Source organism: Pelobates fuscus, chromosome 4 (assembly GCF_036172605.1).
Source record: "Pelobates fuscus isolate aPelFus1 chromosome 4, aPelFus1.pri, whole genome shotgun sequence".
NCBI lineage: Eukaryota > Metazoa > Chordata > Amphibia > Anura > Pelobatidae > Pelobates > Pelobates fuscus.
Window position 1 is genome coordinate 8,985,932 of NC_086320.1, and position 23,603 is coordinate 9,009,534.

Genomic DNA, 23,603 nt, shown 5'->3' on the forward strand with positions numbered 1-23,603 from the left:
ATTGACTACAAGGGTCTTAATAGGAATTATTATAAGGAAGGTGTAACGGATCTCCTGGCACCCCGACTGGGTACCTCCGTTGAAGGATGCTCCTAGCGTTTCCCGAGGACTCCAAGCACTCTGGCAGACACCACAATCACCGAACCGAAGAAGCATATAAATCCTCTCAAGCATATGAATGCTGTAGACAGTTGTATAGGAAACCATACGAATAGGTTTACACTCCTAGCAGTCAAACTGGAACAGCATACAATAAATCCTCCCCCAAGAATGAGACGAAACTTCACTTTGAGGGTTAAAACAGGAACTCTAGATTTATTCACACAATCTCCTTTTAAGACATTCTCCCATGCAAGGGAGGGATCTACAATAATTATTACAACAGCCAATCCCATAGATGTTACCTCCCACACATCTCCTCCCCTTAGATTAACACTTAACATAATTATATATAAGCTGGGAATAATAAAGAATTATCATGCACCATTAAGAAAGAGGCAAATTTCACTTCCGCTCAGAATACATTAATTTTAATAATGACCTTTAAATAGCTTTGTAACACCATCTACTGATGGTAACATTCAATCGTTGAAAATATCCAGACTGAAAGGTTAACATTTTAAATAAAAATAAATATCACTATCATGTTTGACAATATGGGAGGGCTCAAAATTTCCACTCGCCACTAGCAGGCAGATGGCTGCTTTATCCCCGGCAAGTAGAGACTCATCCCGGTGTGTGACACAGACCCTCCAGGCATGCAGTGGCCAGTAACTTTAAAAGCCATGCTAATGGCATAGGACTTGAGATTTTAAGCCATGTTGAATGGCATTAGCTATTTCAATCTCCATATGCAGACTAAGAGATATTTTTGAAGCCTGGTTTCCTTCTTGTCATGCCCGTGAAATAAGACGTTTCAGTGGAACAACGTTCATGGCCGCCCACTTTGGACACAGAACATGGCAGATCATTCTATTATTCATGGCAGATTCACAGTGATATTGCACATTAGTTTCAGCGGCTCGGCATCACCGAGTGATAGTTGGTGCTTTTAAAACTGGCTGACATCAGTCTCTCGTTCTCCTCCAGTCTACAAGTTAAACCACTTTAATTAAAAATGCGCTGAGAGGATATCATTCACTAAGTGATGGGTTAAGCAATTCATCAGCACCAGAGCTGGTAGTAAATTTATTGATAACTAAACTACACAGTGCACCTAACGTGTGTGGATCCTGGAGTGTCCCTTTAATAATATAAACCCACCCAGGATAACTAACTGTAACCTAACCTACACAGTGCATCTAACGTGTGTGGGAGCCTGGAGTTCAGCGAAGACAGGTGGGTTTAGGATTTCTCTGAGGACGGGACACATGGGGGTGAATTAGCAGTGCACCTAGGATAAGGGTGGGGAGGGGGGTTAGCATGGACAGAGGGGATAATCGTGCCCTGGGGATGAAGGTAGAAACATGCAGCTCTCCAATTTCATCCATACCTGTTTGTACTGAATCAAACTGTCGTTCTCCTGTTGTAACCGCTTCCTTTCAATCTCGTCAGGTTTGTATTTTTCAGGGACGACATAATCTGTGGGTCGGTCGGAGCTACACATCTCACAGCCAGGCCGAGTCGGTTTATTAATATACGTGCAAACAGAACATGCCCAGCCATCTGCCTGCAATTGAAGAACAGTAACAGTCATTAAGCCGTGCAGAAAAAAGAAATACGTCAATCAAAACTCACCATTCCATTCTATAGAGTAAAGCTAATGCTAAATGAGTAGGACATTCCATTCTATAGAAATTAGAAAACAAAATATAGGCGGTGCTCAAGAGTAAAAAAAAACAAACATGCAGTGCTGGTATTTCACCCAAGTATATTGTCACTAAATATACTTAGTGAAAGGGATGCCTATGATGCCTTGGATTTTATACCCCTTTACAAATGGTGCCCATGACTTCGGGCTTACAAGACTCTAAAGACCTCATTTGTATCTGTATCTTTTTGGACGTTGTGATCACCCGTTGGAGATGATTTTCCGTGCAGCTGGAAGTCACAGGACATGACGTAACGGGAATCACACGATGACTACTACTCCAGATTGAGGACTCGAAAAATTTACAGTTTGATTCTGTTTCGAAAGAAAGAAAGATTTCCATCTACGTTTTCTGTTTCCTAGTTATTATTTGCTTTTTTCTTTTATTGTGATTTGCTTTTATATAAAAGGTTACCAAGATGGCAGGGACATGCATCCGAACCAGAAATGTCGCCATTTTGGGGGTGGCAGAACACGCTTCGGACCTTATTTGGTAATGGGAGTGATTTGTGTAACATGTGTAATTAATTGTGTGTTTATGTATACATATAAAAGTATATTCACAGTTGTGTAACATTCACTAGCACCTAAAGAAAGTAGGAGCCAAATACTGGAGGAAGCTACTCTGTGTCCATAAGGAGACATACATGCTCTATAAGTCCAGAGGCAACTTTAATGGACTCTTTAATGGACTTTTTAAGGGACTTAATTGTGAGTGTTTTGAATTTTGACATCTACTCACCAAATATGTATACAGATTACATTATGTTGTGTTCTATTTGCATTTCCGTATAGGAAATATTTATGTTATTCATAACAAGAGGAATGTATGTTTGAGGTAATAACTACTTTTATACACTGTGCGCTTATCACCTTTTTCTATTTTATACTGTATTCCATTCTATAGGGCCCGGCCAATGGTAAATGAGTAGGACGTTCCATTCTACAGAACCCAGCTAATGGTAAATGAGTAGGACATTCCATTCTATACAGAACCCAGCTAATGGTAAATGAGTAGGACATTCCATTCTATATAGAGCCCGGCTAATGGTAAATGAGTAGGACATTCCATTCTATAGAGCCCAGAGAATGCTAAATGAGTAGGACATTCCATTCTATAGGGCCCGGCCAATGGTAAATGAGTAGGACGTTCCATTCTATAGAGCCCGGCTAATGGTAAATGAGTAGGACATTCCATTCTACAGAACCCAGCTAATGGTAAATGAGTAGGACATTCCATTCTACAGAACCCGGCTAATGGTAAATGAGTAGGACATTCCATTCTATAGAGCCCGGCCAATGGTAAATGAGTAGGGACATTCCATTCTATAGAGCCCGGCTAATGCTAAATGAGTAGGACATTCCATTCTATAGAGCCCAGAGAATGCTAAATGAGTAGGACATTCCATTCTATAGAGCCAGGCTAATGGTAAATGAGTAGGACATCCCATTCTATATAGAGCCCGGCTAATGCTAAATGAGTAGGACATTCCATTCTATAGAGCCCGGCTAATGGTAAATGAGTAGGACATTCCATTCTATAGAGCCTGGCTAATGGTAAATGAGTAGGACACTTCATTCTATAGAGCCCGGCTAATGCTAAATGAGTAGGACATTCCATTCTATAGAGCCAGGCTAATGGTAAATGAGTAGGACATCCCATTCTATATAGAGCCCGGCTAATGCTAAATGAGTAGGACATTCCATTCTATATAGAGCCCGGCTAATGGTAAATGAGTAGGACAATCCATTCTATAGAGCCCGGCTAATGGTAAATGAGTAGGACACTTCATTCTATAGAGCCCGGCTAATGCTAAATGAGTAGGACATTCCATTCTATAGAAACTGGCTAATTCTCAATGAATCAGACATCCCATTCTATAAAGCATGATCATTGCAGCGGGAGCCGCCAGACAAGAACAGAGAATGTACAAACCATGGCTGGTGAGAGAAGTGGTGCGGGAACATGTCCTGGAGTCTTGGAAGATTCAGAGTTTAAAATTCTGGGAAGATCCCTGAGCAGTTCATCATTTCCAGGCCTCAAATTGGTTGAAGCTAAAAAACATTAAAAAAAAAAAAAAACTTATTTTGATCATCAAGTAATCTGACATCTATATACCATGGAGACACGCCAGTATTCTTCCCACCAAACCAGAGGCATGTTAGAATCCTGGCCATTAAATCCCAGCCTTGGATTGTAAGAATTACGCACCGCTATTAGCATGTGTTCTAGTTGGGAGCGTTTTACTTTGAGTTTGTTTTTCCTCCAAGCTCACTAGAGGCTTAGACACCGGCTGGGCGTTGTTGCTGACACAGTGATCTTGCGGGTGGAGTCTTCCCTGCTTGGCCGAGATGAGGTACAGGAAAGCAGTGTCGCCATCTTGCCTTATTCCATAAGAAGCAATTGTTCGATCATCTGAACAGAGACATTGGCCAATTATCCAGCGCTGAATATTTGGATGGAACAGAAATTCACGAGAGATCTAAATAAAACAAAAAAGAGGTGAACACAGCCAAAAATAGAAGTTTAAATACACAATAAAAAGGCTCTAAATTAAGGTTTTATTGTAAATAGCTGTATAGGAGCAAGGTTTTCAGCACTCTCAATGATTTGGGAATAGTTTTCATTCCGAGCCACATCAATGGCATTCTATATTAAGGACAGCTGCAGGGTAAAAGGAAGGATAGAGGGTATATAGCTGCATGGTAGAAGGAAGGATAGAGAGTATATAGCTGCAGGGTAGAAGGAAGAAAAGAGGGTATATAGCTGCAGGGTAGAAGGAAGGATAGAGGGTATATAGCTGCAGGATAGAGGGTATATAGCTGCAGGATAGAGGGTATATAGCTGCAGGATAGAGGGTATATAGCTGCAGGATAGAGGGTATGTAGCTGCAGGATAGAGGGTATGTAGCTGCAGGATAGAGGGTATGTAGCTGCAGGATAGAGGGTATGTAGCTGCAGGATAGAGGGTATATAGCTGCAGGATAGAGGGTATATAGCTGCAGGGTAGAAGGAAGGATAGAGGGTATATAGCTGCAGGATAGAGGGTATATAGCTGCAGGGTAGAAGGAAGGATAGAGGGTATATAGCTGCAGGATAGAGGGTATATAGCTGCGGGGGAAAAGGAAGGATAGAGGTTATATAGCTGCAGGATAGAGGTTATATAGCTGCAGGGTAGAAGGAGGGATAGAGGGTATATAGCTGCAGGGCAGAAGGAAGGATAGAGGGTATATAGCTGCAGGGCAGAAGGAAGGATAGAGGGTATATTGCTGCAGGGCAGAAGGAAGGATAGAGGGTATATAGTTGCAGGATAGAGGGTATATAGCTGCAGGGTAGAAGGAGGGATAGAGGGTATATAGCTGCAGGGCAGAAGGAAGGATAGAGGGTATATAGATGCAGGGCAGAAGGAAGGATAGAGGGTATATAGCTGCAGGGTAAAAGGAAGGATAGAGGGTATATAGCTGCAGGATAGAGGGTATATAGCTGCAGGGTAGAAGGAGGGATAGAGGGTATATAGCTGCAGGTTTTCAGCACTCAATGATTTGGGAATAGTTTTCATTCCGAGCCACATCAATGGCATTCTATATTAAGGACAGCTGCAGGGTAAAAGGAAGGATAGAGGGTATATAGCTGCAGGATAGAGGGTATATAGCTGCAGGGCAGAAGGAAGGATAGAGGGTATATAGCTGCAGGATAGAGGGTATATAGCTGCAGGGCAGAAGGAAGGATAGAGGGTATATAGTTGCAGGATAGAGGGTATATAGCTGCAGGGTAGAAGGAGGGATAGAGGGTATATAGCTGCAGGGCAGAAGGAAGGATAGAGGGTATATAGATGCAGGGCAGAAGGAAGGATAGAGGGTATATAGCTGCAGGGTAAAAGGAAGGATAGAGGGTATATAGCTGCAGGATAGAGGGTATATAGCTGCAGGGTAGAAGGAGGGATAGAGGGTATATAGCTGCAGGTTTTCAGCACTCAATGATTTGGGAATAGTTTTCATTCCGAGCCACATCAATGGCATTCTATATTAAGGACAGCTGCAGGGTAAAAGGAAGGATAGAGGGTATATAGCTGCAGGATAGAGGGTATATAGCTGCAGGGCAGAAGGAAGGATAGAGGGTATATAGCTGCAGGATAGAGGGTATATAGCTGCAGGGCAGAAGGAAGGATAGAGGGTATATAGCTGCAGGATAGAGGGTATATAGCTGCAGGGCAGAAGGAAGGATAGAGGGTATATAGCTGCAGGGCAGAAGGAAGGATAGAGGGTATATAGCTGCAGGGCAGAAGGAAGGATAGAGGGTATATTGCTGCAGGGCAGAAGGAAGGATAGAGGGTATATTGCTGCAGGGCAGAAGGAAGGATAGAGGGTATATAGCTGCAGGGCAGAAGGAAGGATAGAGGGTATATAGCTGCAGGGCAGAAGGAAGGATAGAGGGTATATAGCTGCAGGGCAGAAGGAAGGATAGAGGGTATATAGCTGCAGGGCAGAAGGAAGGATAGAGGGTATATAGCTGCAGGATAGAAGGAAGGATAGAGGGTATATAGCTGCAGGATAGAGGGTATATAGCTGCAGGGTAGAAGGAGGGATAGAGGGTATATAGCTGCAGGGCAGAAGGAAGGATAGAGGGTATATAGCTGCAGGGCAGAAGGAAGGATAGAGGGTATATAGCTGCAGGGCAGAAGGAAGGATAGAGGGTATATTGCTGCAGGGCAGAAGGAAGGATAGAGGGTATATAGCTGCAGGGCAGAAGGAAGGATAGAGGGTATATAGCTGCAGGGCAGAAGGAAGGATAGAGGGTATATAGCTGCAGGGTATAAGGAAGGATAGAGGGTATATAGCTGCAGGATAGAGGGTATATAGCTGCAGGGTAGAAGGAGGGATAGAGGGTATATAGCTGCAGGTTTTCAGCACTCTCAATGATTTGGGAATAGTTTTCATTCCGAGCCACATCAATGGCATTCTATATTAAGGACAGCTGCAGGGTAAAAGGAAGGATAGAGGGTATATAGCTGCATGGTAGAAGGAAGGATAGAGAGTATATAGCTGCAGGGTAGAAGGAAGGATAGAGGGTATATAGCTGCAGGGTAGAAGGAAGGATAGAGGGTATATAGCTGCAGGGCAGAAGGAAGGATAGAGGGTATATAGCTGCAGGGTAGAAGGAAGGATAGAGGGTATATAGCTGCAGGATAGAGGGTATATAGCTGCAGGGCAGAAGGAAGGATAGAGGTTATATAGCTGCAGGATAGAGGTTATATAGCTGTAGGGTAGAAGGAGGGATAGAGGGTATATAGCTGCAGGGTAGAAGGAAGGATAGAGGGTATATAGCTGCAGGGTAGAAGGAAGGATAGAGGGTATATAGCTGCAGGGCAGAAGGAAGGATAGAGGGTATATAGCTGCAGGATAGAGGGTATATAGCTGCAGGGTAGAAGGAAGGATAGAGGGTATATAGCTGCAGGATAGAGGGTATATAGCTGCAGGGTAGAAGGAAGGATAGAGGGTATATAGCTGCAGGATAGAGGGTATATAGCTGCAGGGCAGAAGGAAGGATAGAGGGTATATAGCTGCAGGGTATAAGGAAGGATAGAGGGTATATAGCTACAGGGTAGAAGGAGGGATAGAGGGTATATAGCTGCAGGGCAAAAGGAAGGATAGAGGGTATAAAGCTGCAGGGCAAAAGGAAGGATAGAGGGTATAAAGCTGCAGGGCAAAAGGAAGGATAGAGGGTATATAGCTGCAGGGTAGAAGGAAGGATAGAGGGTATATAGCTGCAGGGTAGAAGGAAGGATAGACGGTATATAGCTGCAGGGCAGAAGGAAGGATAGAGGGTATATAGCTGCAGGATAGAGGGTATAAAGCTGCAGGGCAGAAGGAAGGATAGAGGGTATATAGCTGCAGGATAGAGGGTATATAGCTGCAGGGTAGAAGGAAGGATAGAGGGTATATAGCTGCAGGGCAGAAGGAAGGATAGAGGGTATATAGCTGCAGGGTAGAAGGAAGGATAGAGGGTATATAGCTGCAGGGTAGAAGGAAGGATAGAGGGTATATAGCTGCAGGGTAGAAGGAAGGATAGAGGGTATATAGCTGCAGGATAGAGGGTATATAGCTGCAGGGCAGAAGGAAGGATAGAGGGTATATAGCTGCAGGGTAGAAGGAAGGATAGAGGGTATATAGCTGCAGGGCAGAAGGAAGGATAGAGGGTATATAGCTGCAGGGCAGAAGGAAGGATAGAGGGTATATAGCTGCAGGGTAGAAGGAAGAAAGGGGGAGTATATGGAAATGGTATGACAGTCACACACTAACCTGCTGTTTTAGCGTGGCTATTGTAGTGTGAGCTTGTACAGAGGTCGAGATGTTAACGGATCCAGAAGCATCTTCAACGCAGATTTTCATACTGTGAAAAGATACAATGAATGCGACAGCACATCTGGATCAACCGTCCAATAAACCGTGCGTGACGTGTTCTGTCCCTGCACGTAGTCCCTTATTACTGTTATTTTTTCTATGAATACACTATATTCCAGGTTATTAAACTCACAATGAGCCACGCTCTATGAATACACTATATTCCAGGGATTAAACTCACAATGAGCCACGCTCTATGAATACACTATATTCCAGGGATTACACTCACAATGAGCCACGCTCTATGAATACACTATATTCCAGGGATTACACTCACAATGAGCCACGCTCTATGAATACACTATATTCCAGGGATTAAACTCACAATGAGCGACGCTCTATGAATACACTATATTCCAGGGATTAAACTCACAATGAGCCACACACTATGAATACACTATATTCCAGGGATTAAACTCACAATGAGCCACACACTATGAATACACTATATTCCAGGGATTACACTCACAATGAGCCACGCTCTATGAATACACTATATTCCAGGGATTAAACTCACAATGAGCCACGCTCTATGAATACACTATATTCCAGGGATTACACTCACAATGAGCCACGATCTATGAATACACTATATTCCAGGGATTACACTCACAATGAGCCACGCTCTATGAATACACTATATTCCAGGGATTACACTCACAATGAGCCACGCTCTATGAATACACTATATTCCAGGGATTACACTCACAATGAGCCACGCTCTATGAATACACTATATTCCAGGGATTACACTCACAATGAGCCACGCTCTATGAATACACTATATTCCAGGGATTAAACTCACAATGAGCGACGCTCTATGAATACACTATATTCCAGGGATTAAACTCACAATGAGCCACACACTATGAATACACTATATTCCAGGGATTAAACTCACAATGAGCCACACACTATGAATACACTATATTCCAGGGATTACACTCACAATGAGCCACGCTCTATGAATACACTATATTCCAGGGATTAAACTCACAATGAGCCACGCTCTATGAATACACTATATTCCAGGGATTACACTCACAATGAGCCACGATCTATGAATACACTATATTCCAGGGATTACACTCACAATGAGCCACGCTCTATGAATACACTATATTCCAGGGATTACACTCACAATGAGCCACGCTCTATGAATACACTATATTCCAGGGATTACACTCACAATGAGCCACGCTCTATGAATACACTATATTCCAGGGATTACACTCACAATGAGCCACGCTCTATGAATACACTATATTCCAGGGATTACACTCACAATGAGCCACGCTCTATGAATACACTATATTCCAGGGATTAAACTCACAATGAGCCACGCTCTATGAATACACTATATTCCAGGGATTACACTCACAATGAGCCACGCTCTAAGAATACACTATATTCCAGGGATTACACTCACAATGAGCCACGCTCTATGAATACACTATATTCCAGGGATTACACTAACAATGAGCCACGCTCTATGAATACACTATATTCCAGGGATTACACTCACAATGAGCCACGCTCTATGAATACACTATATTCCAGGGATTACACTCACAATGAGCCACGCTCTATGAATACACTATATTCCAGGGATTAAACTCACAATGAGCCACGCTCTATGAATACACTATATTCCAGGGATTAAACTCACAATGAGCCACGCTCTATGAATACACTATATTCCAGGGATTACACTCACAATGAGCCACGCTCTATGAATACACTATATTCCAGGGATTACACTCACAATGAGCCACGCTCTATGAATACACTATATTCCAGGGATTACACTCACAATGAGCCACGCTCTATGAATACACTATATTCCAGGGATTACACTCACAATGAGCCACGCTCTATGAATACACTATATTCCAGGGATTACACTCACAATGAGCCACGCTCTATGAATACACTATATTCCAGGGATTAAACTCACAATGAGCCACGCTCTATGAATACACTATATTCCAGGGATTAAACTCACAATGAGCCACGCTCTATGAATACACTATATTCCAGGGATTACACTCACAATGAGCCACGCTCTATGAATACACTATATTCCAGGGATTACACTCACAATGAGCCACGCTCTATGAATACACTATATTCCAGGGATTACACTCACAATGAGCCACGCTCTATGAATACACTATATTCCAGGGATTACACTCACAATGAGCCACGCTCTATGAATACACTATATTCCAGGGATTAAACTCACAATGAGCCACGCTCTATGAATACACTATATTCCAGGGATTAAACTCACAATGAGCCACGCTCTATGAATACACTATATTCCAGGGATTACACTCACAATGAGCCACGCTCTATGAATACACTATATTCCAGGGATTACACTCACAATGAGCCACGCTCTATGAATACACTATATTCCAGGGATTACACTCACAATGAGCCACGCTCTATGAATACACTATATTCCAGGGATTACACTCACAATGAGCCACGCTCTATGAATACACTATATTCCAGGGATTACACTCACAATGAGCCACGCTCTATGAATACACTATATTCCAGGGATTACACTCACAATGAGCCACGCTCTATGAATACACTATATTCCAGGGATTACACTCACAATGAGCCACGCTCTATGAATACACTATATTCCAGGGATTACACTCACAATGAGCCACGCTCTATGAATACACTATATTCCAGGGATTACACTCACAATGAGCCACGCTCTATGAATACACTATATTCCAGGGATTACACCTCACAATGAGCCACGCTCTATGAATACACTATATTCCAGGGATTAAACTCACAATGAGCCACGCTCTATGAATACACTATATTCCAGGGATTAAACTCACAATGAGCCACGCTCTATGAATACACTATATTCCGGGGATTAAACTCACAATGAGCCACGCTCTATGAATACACTATATTCCAGGGATTACACTCACAATGAGCCACGCTCTATGAATACACTATATTCCAGGGATTACACTCACAATGAGCCACGCTCTATGAATACACTATATTCCAGGGATTACACTCACAATGAGCCACGCTCTATGAATACACTATATTCCAGGGATTACACCTCACAATGAGCCACGCTCTATGAATACACTATATTCCAGGGATTAAACTCACAATGAGCCACGCTCTATGAATACACTATATTCCAGGGATTAAACTCACAATGAGCCACGCTCTATGAATACACTATATTCCGGGGATTAAACTCACAATGAGCCACGCTCTATGAATACACTATATTCCAGGGATTACACTCACAATGAGCCACGCTCTATGAATACACTATATTCCAGGGATTAAACTCACAATGAGCCACGCTCTATGAATACACTATATTCCAGGTTATTAAACTCACAATGAGCCACGCTCTATGAATACACTATATTCCAGGGATTACACTCACAATGAGCCACGCTCTATGAATACACTATATTCCAGGGATTACACTCACAATGAAACACTTTCTATTGGTTAAATTCACTGATTTGTGACTTACAGGATCTGTTTCTTGGGGTAGGTGGTTTGTTTTAATTGGATTTTAAGAGGAATTTTCTGTTTGGTCAGCATCAATGCACACTGCACTGCCATCTGCTCATCCCCGCTCTCTATGGATCGGCTCAGCCGCAGAGCTAGCTCTTCTGAAACACAGAAAATACAACGTATACATTTCAGGTTAGCCACAGCCAACAGGAAAACAGACCCACAATAGATCACACAAACTGTGTGCTTCTCAGAACTTGCTCGGTGTGAAAATGGCCTGAATTATTACAAGGAAACCTGAGCAGCAGTCCAGACATAACCACAGACAGCGATATGAGTCACACTCACAGACAGTGTAAACACACACAGAGATAGTGCGGCTGTGAGTACATACAGGGAGAGACAATTCACACTGACAGTGTACACACACACACAGTGATAGTGTGGCTGTGATTACACAAACGGAAAGACAGGAGTCACACGGACAGTGTACTCACACAGGGATAGTGCAGCTGTGATTACACACAGGGAGAGACAGGAATCACACTGACAGTGCGGCTGAGATTACACACAGGGAGTGACCATTCACGCTGACAGTGTACACACACAGTGATATTGCCGCTGTGAGTACACACAGGGAGAGACAGGAATCACACTGAAGTGCGGCTGTGAGTTCACACAGGGAGAGACCATTCACACTGACTGTGTACACACACACACACGAATAGTGAGGCTTTTCAAACACTACCTAGAGCTAGTTATAGTATACCCCTCTGGTATCTGATGCCATAGCACGTTACTACATTTGATGGCCAGAATCATGTGGCCACCTGCTCGTCAAACATTCCAAATCCATGGCCTTTAATCTGGAACGGTCTGACGTTGCTGCTGTGATAGTCTCCACTATTCTGGGAAGGTTATGCACTACAAGTTGGAACAATGCCGAGGAGGTATGGGTGCGAGCTCTGTGCTGTGTGTTTCTCTATGGGGCTCTAGCTGTGTACAGGGTGAAATCACACGAACACAAGAGAGGGCATCACGCAGGCTGTACCCAGAAAGTTCAAAGCAGAGATTGGCTCTAAAGTGCTCATTCTTATGTGTGTGCATATTTTACAGCTACGAAGAATCTTTTACTTTCTGCGTAATATCGGTTTTCTAAAGACTGCAGCTAGATTAAATTTAATAAGTTAAATAAAATAGAATTGTCAGTGCCCCTTCAGAGGAGGGTTTGGTGAATCTGTGTTTACCTTTAGTAGCCAATTCTTTCGGCTCCCCTGGAAGCTCGTCATCCAGTGATAGCGATTTAAAGGCCTGTGTCAGTGGTTTGTTTGCGGTTGTCATTGGTTTTTCTGGTAAAGCTGGCTTTACTCTCAAATCATTATCCTTACCCTGAGAAGCTGCAAAAATAGGATTAAGTATTAGAGTTACTGATATTCAAAAGATCAGATTTATAAGAAAACTAATCTTTATGTAACAATCAAGACTTCTAACCTTTCCTTTAAAAGAGAGAATGCGGGAGCCGGCGCCGGGTATGCAGACTGCGGGAGCCAGCGCCGGGTACGCAGACTGCGGGAGCCGGCGCCGGGTACGCAGACTGCGGGATACAGGACTAATTATTACAAAGCAGCTGGGTACTTTCATTAACACAAGAAACGTTATTGTCTCGAAGTTGTTCAGCTAATACAGATTAAAATGGGACTCCCATGATGTAATGTGATTTCATGCAGATGCTGGCAGTAGTTTATTTTCTATTTGGCTTCAAGTTTATAGGATCGAGTGGATCTCAATGTGATGTAATATCGGATACGGCTTTACCAGTCACATCCTGCAATGAATCATTCACTACCAAGAGGTAACTGAGGGTTTTAGCCACAAGAACATGTAAGGTTTTCATCTACTCTGGCTGGTCGTGTACATTAGAACGCTCTGTATTAATAAAGGATGTTACCTCAAAGAAACTCAAACGTAAGGAATTATTTTAGTCGTTTTAATTCTTTCTTTTTGGTGCATGCAATGAACAGACATACGTGTAGTACCACGTCAGTAAGAACATGTATTAAGCATCATGTCACAGTAAACACATAGCATGATGAAGATACAATTTGCACAATTTGTAAAATAAAACAAACAGACTGAGATGTTGTAACAAGAGGTAACAAACGCCGGTCTATGAGCTGGGAGGCAAAGTTAGTGGTCCGCGAGGGGGTGTCGTGATTTGTTTGTTGACCCATACCTCCTAGGAGGGTGTAGGGATGTGTGTGCACATTGTGACGTAAAACGGTTGTGCTGAACTGGTGTAGAGATAGTGTAGTGCCCCCTTATAGAGTAATTTGACTCAGTCAGAGTATTTATCGTGGATGTATATTTGCGGTGGGGATGGCGCGTAGGTATGTGTCGCACTGAATTCGATGTGATGGCACTGCTAGTGTAAGTCTAGGTAAGTAGGAGCCGGAGTCGGTATGTTGCCACTAAAGATATGGTAGTGCTTGTTGCTGCTCAGAGCAGATTAGTAACAGGTGGCTTTTGAGAACAGTTACCCAGTACCTTGGGGTGGGGAAGGGCCCCCCAGGGTTTCATCGGAGCAGGCGAGGCCGATGTCGGGAGGGTTTACTCTCATCTTGTGGACAGCGAACTTTGTAAGTTTAAATTATAGTTTTACGAGAACAGAAATTTACTCAATTGCATAATAAATTGTTAAAACAAAATCGGAAGGATTAAACAGTTGTTGGGATTCGAGTCATGTAGTTGTGCTTCCACACGCTAGGCGACACGGCACGACAAATGAAATCTGCACAGTCCCACTTCTCCAGACAAGTAAATCTACTGGACGACAGGGGCAGACGAAAGAACATTACGATCAGGTGGGGTTCAGGAGTCCGTGCCGCTGGAGGAACTACCTAATTTAATTTGACGCCTAGTGGCAGCACTAGTGGGACCCCTTCTATTTAACCCCTTAAGGACACAGCTTCAGAAGCTGGACATACCCTTAAAGACACAAGCAATTTTTGCATTTTTTGCGGTTTGTGTTCAAATGCAATTTGCATTTCTCTCATTTATTGTACCAACACATATTATATACCGTTTTTAGACAACAAAAAGGGCTTTAATTTGATGTGACCTATACATGTATAAATTCTCATTTATTACCAAAAAAAATGCAAAATAATGTGGAAAAAAACAAAAAATGCTTTTTTCCCCCAAGTTTGGCAATAATAATGTGTGTATAATATGTCCAGCTTAGGAAAAGTAATTCAAAATAAATTAATTTGTGTGTCTTGATTTACAAAGTGCATAATATGTGTAGGGTTTCAGTTTATTTTGAAAGTTACAGGTCACAAACTACAAGGTCTAAAATAAAATTTCAATGTGAAACAATTTTAGAAGTTGGTATGTTTGTCTTGGAAGTTTAATACCCATTACAGGAAACAAAATTGCCACACAAAAGTATATATTTATATAAAGTAGACATCACAGGCTATTTACCTAAGGTTAGTTTGACACTTTTTGCGTAGCTATTTCACCGCCAATCTCTGCTAAATATTGGAGTAACATTTAATTTTTCTCTATTTTGGCATATACACATATTACAAGGTTTTTGGAATGTGTATTTCGTAAACCTAGTGTGTGCTATCCCTGTACAGAACCCCATATTGTGTTCAGCTACATCTGCCAAGTAAAACGATACCCCCATTGTATACCTTTGCCCCTATTCTGTGAAGCTACAATGCCATATAGGAGACCATGCTATTTCAGTTTCTATAGTTGGAATTTTCATAGATGGTCATATGTCTGATTTTGTGGCATTATAGCCATTTGACTGTTCAAATAACCCCATAAAGGCCTTCCATTTGAGAAAGCAGACACTCCAGGGTATGTTATTAGGCATATATTATTCCTTAACTTGCCACCATTTTCTCACCAATTTATTTCAAATTTTGTGGTGAGAAAAAAAAACAAAAACATTTTTTTGCATACATGTTGCATTTTCGCTCGGTATGTCTTACATTTGATAAGTGCCACTGTCATAAATTCCCCCTAAGTATGCTCAGTTACCTCTTCTGAGTAAAACAATATGCCCAATGTATGACCCAGACACTATTTTGTGAAGTTACAGTGCTGTGAGACGTGACAAGTTCAGGTTTTTAAGTGTGAATTTACATGGAGAGTTTTAATGGGTCCGTATTCCATTTTTAAATATGTTAGCAGGCTTCTTTTTCCAACTACCCCATAAAGGCATACTATTTCTTAAAGAAGACGCCCAAGGGTATTTCAAAAGGCAAATTTTGAACCTTAGCGTGGGATAATTTTTCTGTTAGCTTGTATCAAATGTAATGGTAATAAGCATTTTCTTTCTGCCTTTTTGACACATAGTGAGTTTGTACTGTATATTTTGCAAACCTTATATGTGCTACAGCAGTATACATCATATGTTGCTCCGCTTTGTCATCTGAGTACAGCAATACCCCCGTATGTACCTTTACCAGGTATATGACAATGTCGAAGTGGCACATTTGAGACACAGCCATTTAAGTTAGAATTTTTACGCTGGGTCCATGCCCCACTTTGGAATTTTTTTAATAGGTTGTGTTTTCCAATTACTTCACAAAGGCATACCATTTCCTAAATAAGACACCCCAGGGTGTTTCAAAAGGCATATTTAGAGGTAATACGCATTTCCCCCCTTTTTTAAACATTTTTTTTTTTAAAGTTTTTTTTAACTTTTAAAAAGTTTTATTTAGCTTTTAACAACTTATTTTACTATTTTAAAACTTTGTTTAAACTTTTCAAAAGTTATTTTTCACTTTTAATTGTTTTTTTTTTTTAACCCCTAACTAGCCTAACTGTTAATCCCCCAATTTCCCCACTAACCTCTACCCACCCTAGCTAAATAAATAAATATTTTAAAATAATTAAATGAAATAATTAAATACATTTAACCCCTGAGGATTAAAAAAAATTAATAAAAGTTAACCCTCAGGGGTTAAAAAAAAAAAATCAGATCACAGTGAAATACTGTGATCTGTATTTTGATCACTGCAGGCAGTGATCAAAGGGCAGGGAAGGGGTTACATTTTATTTGAAAGAGGTGAGGGGGGTGGGATTTGATTGCTAACACTTTTTTTTCTTGCAGAGAGAAAGATCAGCACTGATCTGTCTCTCTGCAGTTCACAGCTCACACGGAGCTGCAGGGAAACAGATCTCGTTTCTCTGCAGCATGTGTGATCGTTCTGACTCCCGGTGAGCAATCACGTGGGCTGAATCAGTGAAACTGCCCATGGTAGTGTGCCTCCGATATGGAGACACACTACAGGAAGATTAACCCCACGATTGCGGCAATCAGGGGTTAATTATCATTTTGGACGGAAATTTTCCGTCCAGCGTCCTTAAGGGGTTAACATGTTTATAAATGATCTTGAAGACAGCATTGAAAGTCATGTTTCAGAGTTTGCAGATGACACAAAACTCTGTAAAGTAATAAAACGTGAGCAGGATATTGCTTTGCTGAAGAGGGATTTAGATAGACTGGGGACGCAAATGGCAGATGAAATTTAATGTTGAAAAATGCAAAGTTATGCACTTCGGCGTAAAGAATACACAAGCAACGTATACCCTTAATGGAAGCAAATTAGGGATAATTGCTAAGGCCAGTAAGGTTTTGTCATGTATAAATAGGGGCATAAATTCTCGAGATGAATATCACTTTGCCTCTTTATAAATCGCTGGTAAGAACACACCTTGAATATACTGTGCAATTTTGGGCACCTGTTCTAAAGAAGGTAACAATGGCATAGAAAAAGTGCTGAGGTGGGCTACAAAATTAAAAAGGGGTATGGAAGTTTTTAGTTATGAAGAAAAGCTAACAAAATTAAAGGGACACTATAGTCACCAGAACAACTACAGTGTATTGTATCTGTTCTGGTGACTATAGTCAGTCACTGCAGGCTTTTTGCAGTAAACACTCTGAAAAGGCAGTGTTGACATCAGGGCTTGACAACTTTGCTTTGAATCTAGGAGCCAGCTAAAAAAGTTAGAAGCCAGATTTTTTTTTTAAATCTTACAATACTTTGTTTTTTAACCCTTTCAGCACCACATGGGGGGGACTAAATGTCACTATAGTGCTAGGAAAAACGACTTTGAACCCCTTTAAAGAGATACATGCACATTTGTTTTGCACCTTTGAATACAGTTTAGTATTTTTTTTTTTTAATTACTTGTTTTAAAGGAGGTATACACACTATTTTTAACCATTTTGGATTTAAAGAGATATTCACAGTATTTCTCATTTATTTTTTCATTGTTCAGCGGCTATTTTTTCCACTCCCTTAGTTCTCTGATATTTACCATTGCTGCTCTTAATACTCCAGTAATTGCTTCAATAGCATTCACTGGTGTGAATAGAGCGATCCTGTCACTATCGAAGACGAGACTGTTCTCCTTTAACCATATTGCACACTTTATTCTTAGATTTTACCTTATTTATTCAGGGGCAAATATTACAATTATTGGGCATATATTTATATATATACTGAGCGTATCTCATAATGGGCACGGTGTCTGATCCACACTCACTATATCAGCTGTAACAGTTTTAGTAAATTACCCTCATTGACTTCACCATTAGCAGATTTGTCCCCTCAGGTTTTCAGATCAGGAAATCTGAGCGCACGTCTCTGTTGAATTAAGGAAGCTGTGGATCTGTGGACGCAGCCCCGGAAAGACACAGGAAGCCATAACAGAAAGCAGGTATTTAAAGGCCAATCACATGAAGACTTAATAAAGTAAAGAAGAGGTTTCATTAGACAGCCACAAAAATATACAAGGGCTGTTTAAAAAAATAAACGACGTGTGTGGCGAAACCAGCTTCGCCACTGTGAACTGGAGAGGCCTGGCTGCTAGCCTCCTGCCCTGCGACTACGGCCCCTGGACATATTGTACTGGAAAAACTATATTTGGGCATGTAATAATGTATATTACTGCTACTGGGCCTTTAAGGGCCATCCGTGGATCTATGGGGACTTTTGGGATACTGTACCTTTAAGACTGTGGAGCGTAGTACAGTAATCCTGCCTTTAATATTTTAATGTCATGTATGTATTTTTGTATGCAGTTTAACCTGGGATATGTATGCAGCATTCACCTGATTGTTCGGTAGAATCACTCCATTCATTGTATTGAGGAAACTACCGAACAACCAGACCACCCAGGACTAAGTGTGCCTCCAATTACCGTTTGCAACAATGTTGCAAACGGGTAATTGGCAATCAGTGTAATGTATTCTTTGTCCTCTGGGTGGCCGCCATTCGGGAAACAAACACGTGGCGGCGGCCATCTTAAACTACCGAACAGCGGTGTTTTGCCATCGAGTGTCTGGAACTAAAATCGGACACTTGACTAGGCAAACACCGCTGAGCCCTCCATACTTCCAGAAATTCGTATAAAATCTACCGAATGACCAGCCGTTCGGTAGAAAGAACCCCACAAACAAGGGAATTCATTCAAACCCTCTCCAGGCTCTATAACACAGGCAATTCGTCTGTTTTCATTCCCTTGTTTGTGACCGACCGCAGGGCCAAAATGCATGGAACTGTTTTCGGATACTTTACCCATGCGGTCGGTCAAATCTTTGGAACCCCATATCTGCCGAACCATTCATCCGAATGACCTGATTCTTGGATATGTTGTCCCCCTGAATAAGGGCTATCAGGGGATACCTGTTTTGGAGGTGTAGCATGTGTATTTGGGGTACATCCAGGAATTGGGGAAAAGGGTGTACGGTATAATTATGTTAAGTGCTAATCTAAGGGGAGGAAATGTGTGGGAGGTACATCCATGTGATTGGTTAAATTCATCCTCCCCCTGGGAGTGTCCTGTATGTACTTGTTTGTAATAAAAGCCAGACTGGGTGTCCCAGTCTAGAGTTCTTGCTTAACCCTCAAAGCGATGTGTCGTCTCGGTCTTTGGGGGAATGGGATTGTATGCTGACTGCCAAGAGTGTAAGCCGATGTCTGCTTTTCTTGTTCAGCTGTTCCAGTGTTCGTGTGGTTCCAGTCGGGAGAATGGTGTTTGCAGTAGCTGCCTGTGCATCTGGAAAGGGGATTATCGCCTAAACTGGGTTTTATCCTCTTGTAAGTGAAACGGTCCGTTACAACGTGCTTTGTGCCAGTATCTGTGACTAGCTGAGCAGAGTTTAGTTGAATTGCGCACATAAAATCGTGTGGGGACAACACAAATAAAGTATAAATCTACTCACTCAACATTAAAGAAATGAAGAAATGTACTGCTGAAACCAAGCTATTCTCAGTACATTTTAAGCCTTTCACTGATAGAGTGATGATTCAATGGACACCATAGGCACCCTCACCACTTCACCTCATTGACGTGGTTTGGCTGCAGACCCTTTCCCCTTAACCCTGCAATGTAAAGCAATGGTTTTATCGCAGTACTAAGACAGCCTCCAGAAGTGGATGAGAAGTGGATGATGGGTTTTAACAAACAATCACATGCTCTTCCTTTAAACAATTACCAGGATATTGCTCAGAGCATTCCTGCTCTCCTAACAGGTTAACTCACCTTTCCTGGCTTCCCGGAGAGAGCTGCTGACCACCGTCCACCATTTCTGAGCCTCTCGCTCATCCTCAAAGTTAAAGTTCATGGGTGCTCCGGCATCTCCCGGCGTCGACAATTCATGGCACCGGGAGCTCTTCAAGTCGTAAAAAATATCTTTAAGTTTAAATGCAGCGATAACCTAAAAATAAGAAATGTAAAAAAAAAAAAAAAAAAATGTTCAGGTAATTTCAAATCTAAAGTGTAAGAAATAACACATTTACCATGAAATTACAGTGCTCCCCCACTACATAAACCCACACGGTGGAAAACAGGAGGGAACACACAATGACAACCTTTAAAGGAACACTACATGGTTAGAAATATAAATCTGTATCCCTAATGCTATAGTGTGCTATGTCCAGAGCTTTAGTGCCCCCTCCGCCACAATGAAAGGGGCATTAGACCTTCCCCATCACTGAATCAATGCTTTTCTATGGGGGTTTTGAAGATGGTGGACGCCCTCATACAAAGTCTGAGGACATCCAACATGGGTTTTTTTGTTTTTTTAATTTGACAATTTTTATTTTTCCAAGGATAGATGGGGTACAAAAAGTAAAAGGGGTAAGGGTACATAGTAAATAAGTTCACATTTGCGTGTTACAGGTACAATAGTGTGGTTGAAGTTTGTATCTATGTGAAGGTTCCAAGTTCCATACTTGGTACATTTGGTCGTGGGATAAACAGTGGGTACAGCCCGTATATCATAAGCGCTACTTGCTGTCTTTTTGGTTGTGGCCCTTATTTGTGGTGGCCTCGGGTGGGCAGTCAAGATTTGGCGTGGCTGGATCCGCGGCTTTGTGTGTTACCTGTGTTGTTGGTAGTAGTGCAAGATTTGGGTGGTGGGGTGCAGCTGAGTTCAGAGAGATTACACATGGGTCCATGCGGAATTTGTCCAATTGGGTGTGTTTTTCCCCCTATCATGGGGGTTCTCCTTCCAGCCTGTGTCACTTAAGTGTGTGTCACGTTAATGGGGTTTGTGTTTGTCCCACAGGTCCCAGGCAGCGGACCAGTAGGAGCCTTTCTGCTGTGTCTTTCGTGCTGTAGTTTCATATAATTTGGTGTGCTCAATCGCCTCTATGCATTGTTTAATCGTTGGGGACGTTGTTTGCTTCCACTGTCTGCTCATGACAGTGAGAGCCGAAATTATAATGTGGTATACCATGTATTTGAGGTGTGTGTGCGGCTCCTGTGGAAGCAAGAGTAATAGGAATGTTTCAGGTGCCGAGGGTAGTTTAAATCACGTGCATCGGGTTATTAGGTTTGCTACTTGTGTCCAGTATTGTTGAAGCAGTGGGCATTGCCACCATATGTGTAGCAAGGATCCTCTGTTAGTTTGGCATCTCCAGCATGTGTCGGAGGTGTCGGGGAAGCTGTGCTTGAGTCTTGTGGGGACCAAGTACCATCTATAGAGTAGCTTGCGTGAAAGCTCTGGGTGGTTTGTACAGAGTGTCAGTCGTTTGTGGGCGTAATAGATGTCTTGCCATTGGTCATTCGTAAGTGGGTGTCCGATGTCCTGTTCCCATGCTGCTTTGAAGGAGGGTGATTGTTTTCGGTATAGTGTATGTTCCGAAGTATATATTATGGATATAAGTTTCGTTGCCGGCTTTGTCTTTGTGCATATCTGTATTATTTTAGTCCAATGTGGGGCTAGTGCCGGTGTTATTTGTTGTTCTGGTTGATGCTGCGACCAAGATTGCATTTGCAGGTAGGAGAAGGTTGCTGTGGATGGCAGAGTGAATTCTGTTCTGAGGTCTGCAAATTTCTTGAGTTTATTGTCCTGTAGTAGTTGTGACATGGATGTCACGCCATGTCTTTGCAAGAGCTTGTGATTACAGTCGGGGATGAATAGTGGTAGTGCTTCTATAGGGATTGCTGGGGATAGTGTTGTTGTTGCTCCCATCTTTTTTCGGTAGTTGTCCCATACTAAGAGGGTCAGTGTAGGGGTTGGCAGTAGTTCAGAGTATTTTGGTCTGTGGGTTTTTGGTAGCCATGCCAGAGTTGGCAAGGCAAGTCCCTTGGCATGGTTCTTCTCTATTTCGGTCCACGTCCTTGGGGTGCGGCTATGCGACACTGTCAGTAGTGGTGCTATATGGGCTGCTCTGTAGTAGCCTCTTATTTCGGGTAGGCCCATCCCACCCTGAGCAAATGGTTTGTACATTGTGGCCCTTGTTACTCTCTGTTTTTTGTAATCCCAAATATAGTTGTTCAGTGTGTTTTGTAGTTCTAGTAGATACTTTTTTGGGAGAGCAAGTGGGAGTGTGCGAAATACGTATTGGATTTTTGGTAGTATGACCATCTTCACTGAAGCTATGCGGCCTGTCCATGAGATGTATTTCCCCTTCCAGTTTTGGAGGATAGTTTTGATTTCAGTGGTCAGTTTGGTGTAGATTGCCTTAACCCCTTAAGGACACATGACGTGTGTGACACGTCATGATTCCCTTTTATTCCAGAAGTTTGGTCCTTAAGGGGTTAAAAAGCCTGCACGTTGTTGGTGTCAAATTGACTCCTAAGAATTTATGTGGTCTTGTCTCCAGTCGTAAGTGAAGTTTGCTTTTAGGGTTGTTAAGTCTGGGCTGGGGATATTGATTCCTAGGGCAAGCGTTTTTGCGATATTTAATTTGTAGTAGGAGCATTTACTATTTGTAGAAAGGATCTTGTGGAAGTTGGGCAGGAAAATGTGTGGTTGTTCAAGGTTCAACAGAATGTCATCCGCAAATAGAGAGTTTATATTCTCGGTCTCTGGTCTTAATCCCGTGTATGTTGGGGTCGCAGCGTATTAGTTGGGTGAGTGGTTCTAGCGCTAGAATATAGAGTATCGGGGAGAGTGGGCATCCCTGTCTGGAACCGTTAGAGATGTGGAATGGTTTTGAAATGAATCCCCCATTTACTACATGTGCTGTTGGTGAGGAGTATAGTGCAGTGACTAGTGATAGGAATTGCGGTGGGAAGTCAAATTTCCTCAGAACTGCCAGTAAGATGGGCCAGTGGAGCCTATCAAAGGCCTTCTCTGTATCTAGGGACAGTAGGACGCTGGGGGCTCTTTTTTCCTGTATCTCATACAGTAGGTCTAGAGTTTTACGCGTGCTATCCGCTCCTTGCCTGCCCCCCACGAACCCTACCTGGTCCTCACCTATAATTGTGGGGATGATGGGTGCTAGCCTATTGGAAAATATTTTAGCGATAATTTTCACGTCCGTATTCAACAGGGAGATGGGCCTTAGGTTTTGGCAGCGGGTCAGGGTTTTTCCAGGTTTGGGGAG

General features: G+C 42.3%; 1 protein-coding gene across 1 annotated transcript in view; it reads right to left on the minus strand.

The window, feature by feature from the left end:
- The window catches only part of LOC134608269 (ranBP-type and C3HC4-type zinc finger-containing protein 1-like), an 85,189-nt gene that overhangs the window by 50,612 nt on the left and 10,974 nt on the right, over positions 1-23,603 (minus strand). Inside the window, exons 2-8 of the mRNA XM_063450962.1 lie at positions 20,308-20,482; positions 12,984-13,133; positions 11,753-11,894; positions 8,110-8,200; positions 4,023-4,293; positions 3,747-3,865; positions 1,493-1,669 (exon numbers count right to left, since the gene is read on the minus strand). Of these exons, the coding sequence (XP_063307032.1) occupies positions 1,493-1,669; positions 3,747-3,865; positions 4,023-4,293; positions 8,110-8,200; positions 11,753-11,894; positions 12,984-13,133; positions 20,308-20,482 (1,125 nt within the window). The remainder of the gene's footprint in view (positions 1-1,492; positions 1,670-3,746; positions 3,866-4,022; positions 4,294-8,109; positions 8,201-11,752; positions 11,895-12,983; positions 13,134-20,307; positions 20,483-23,603) is intronic.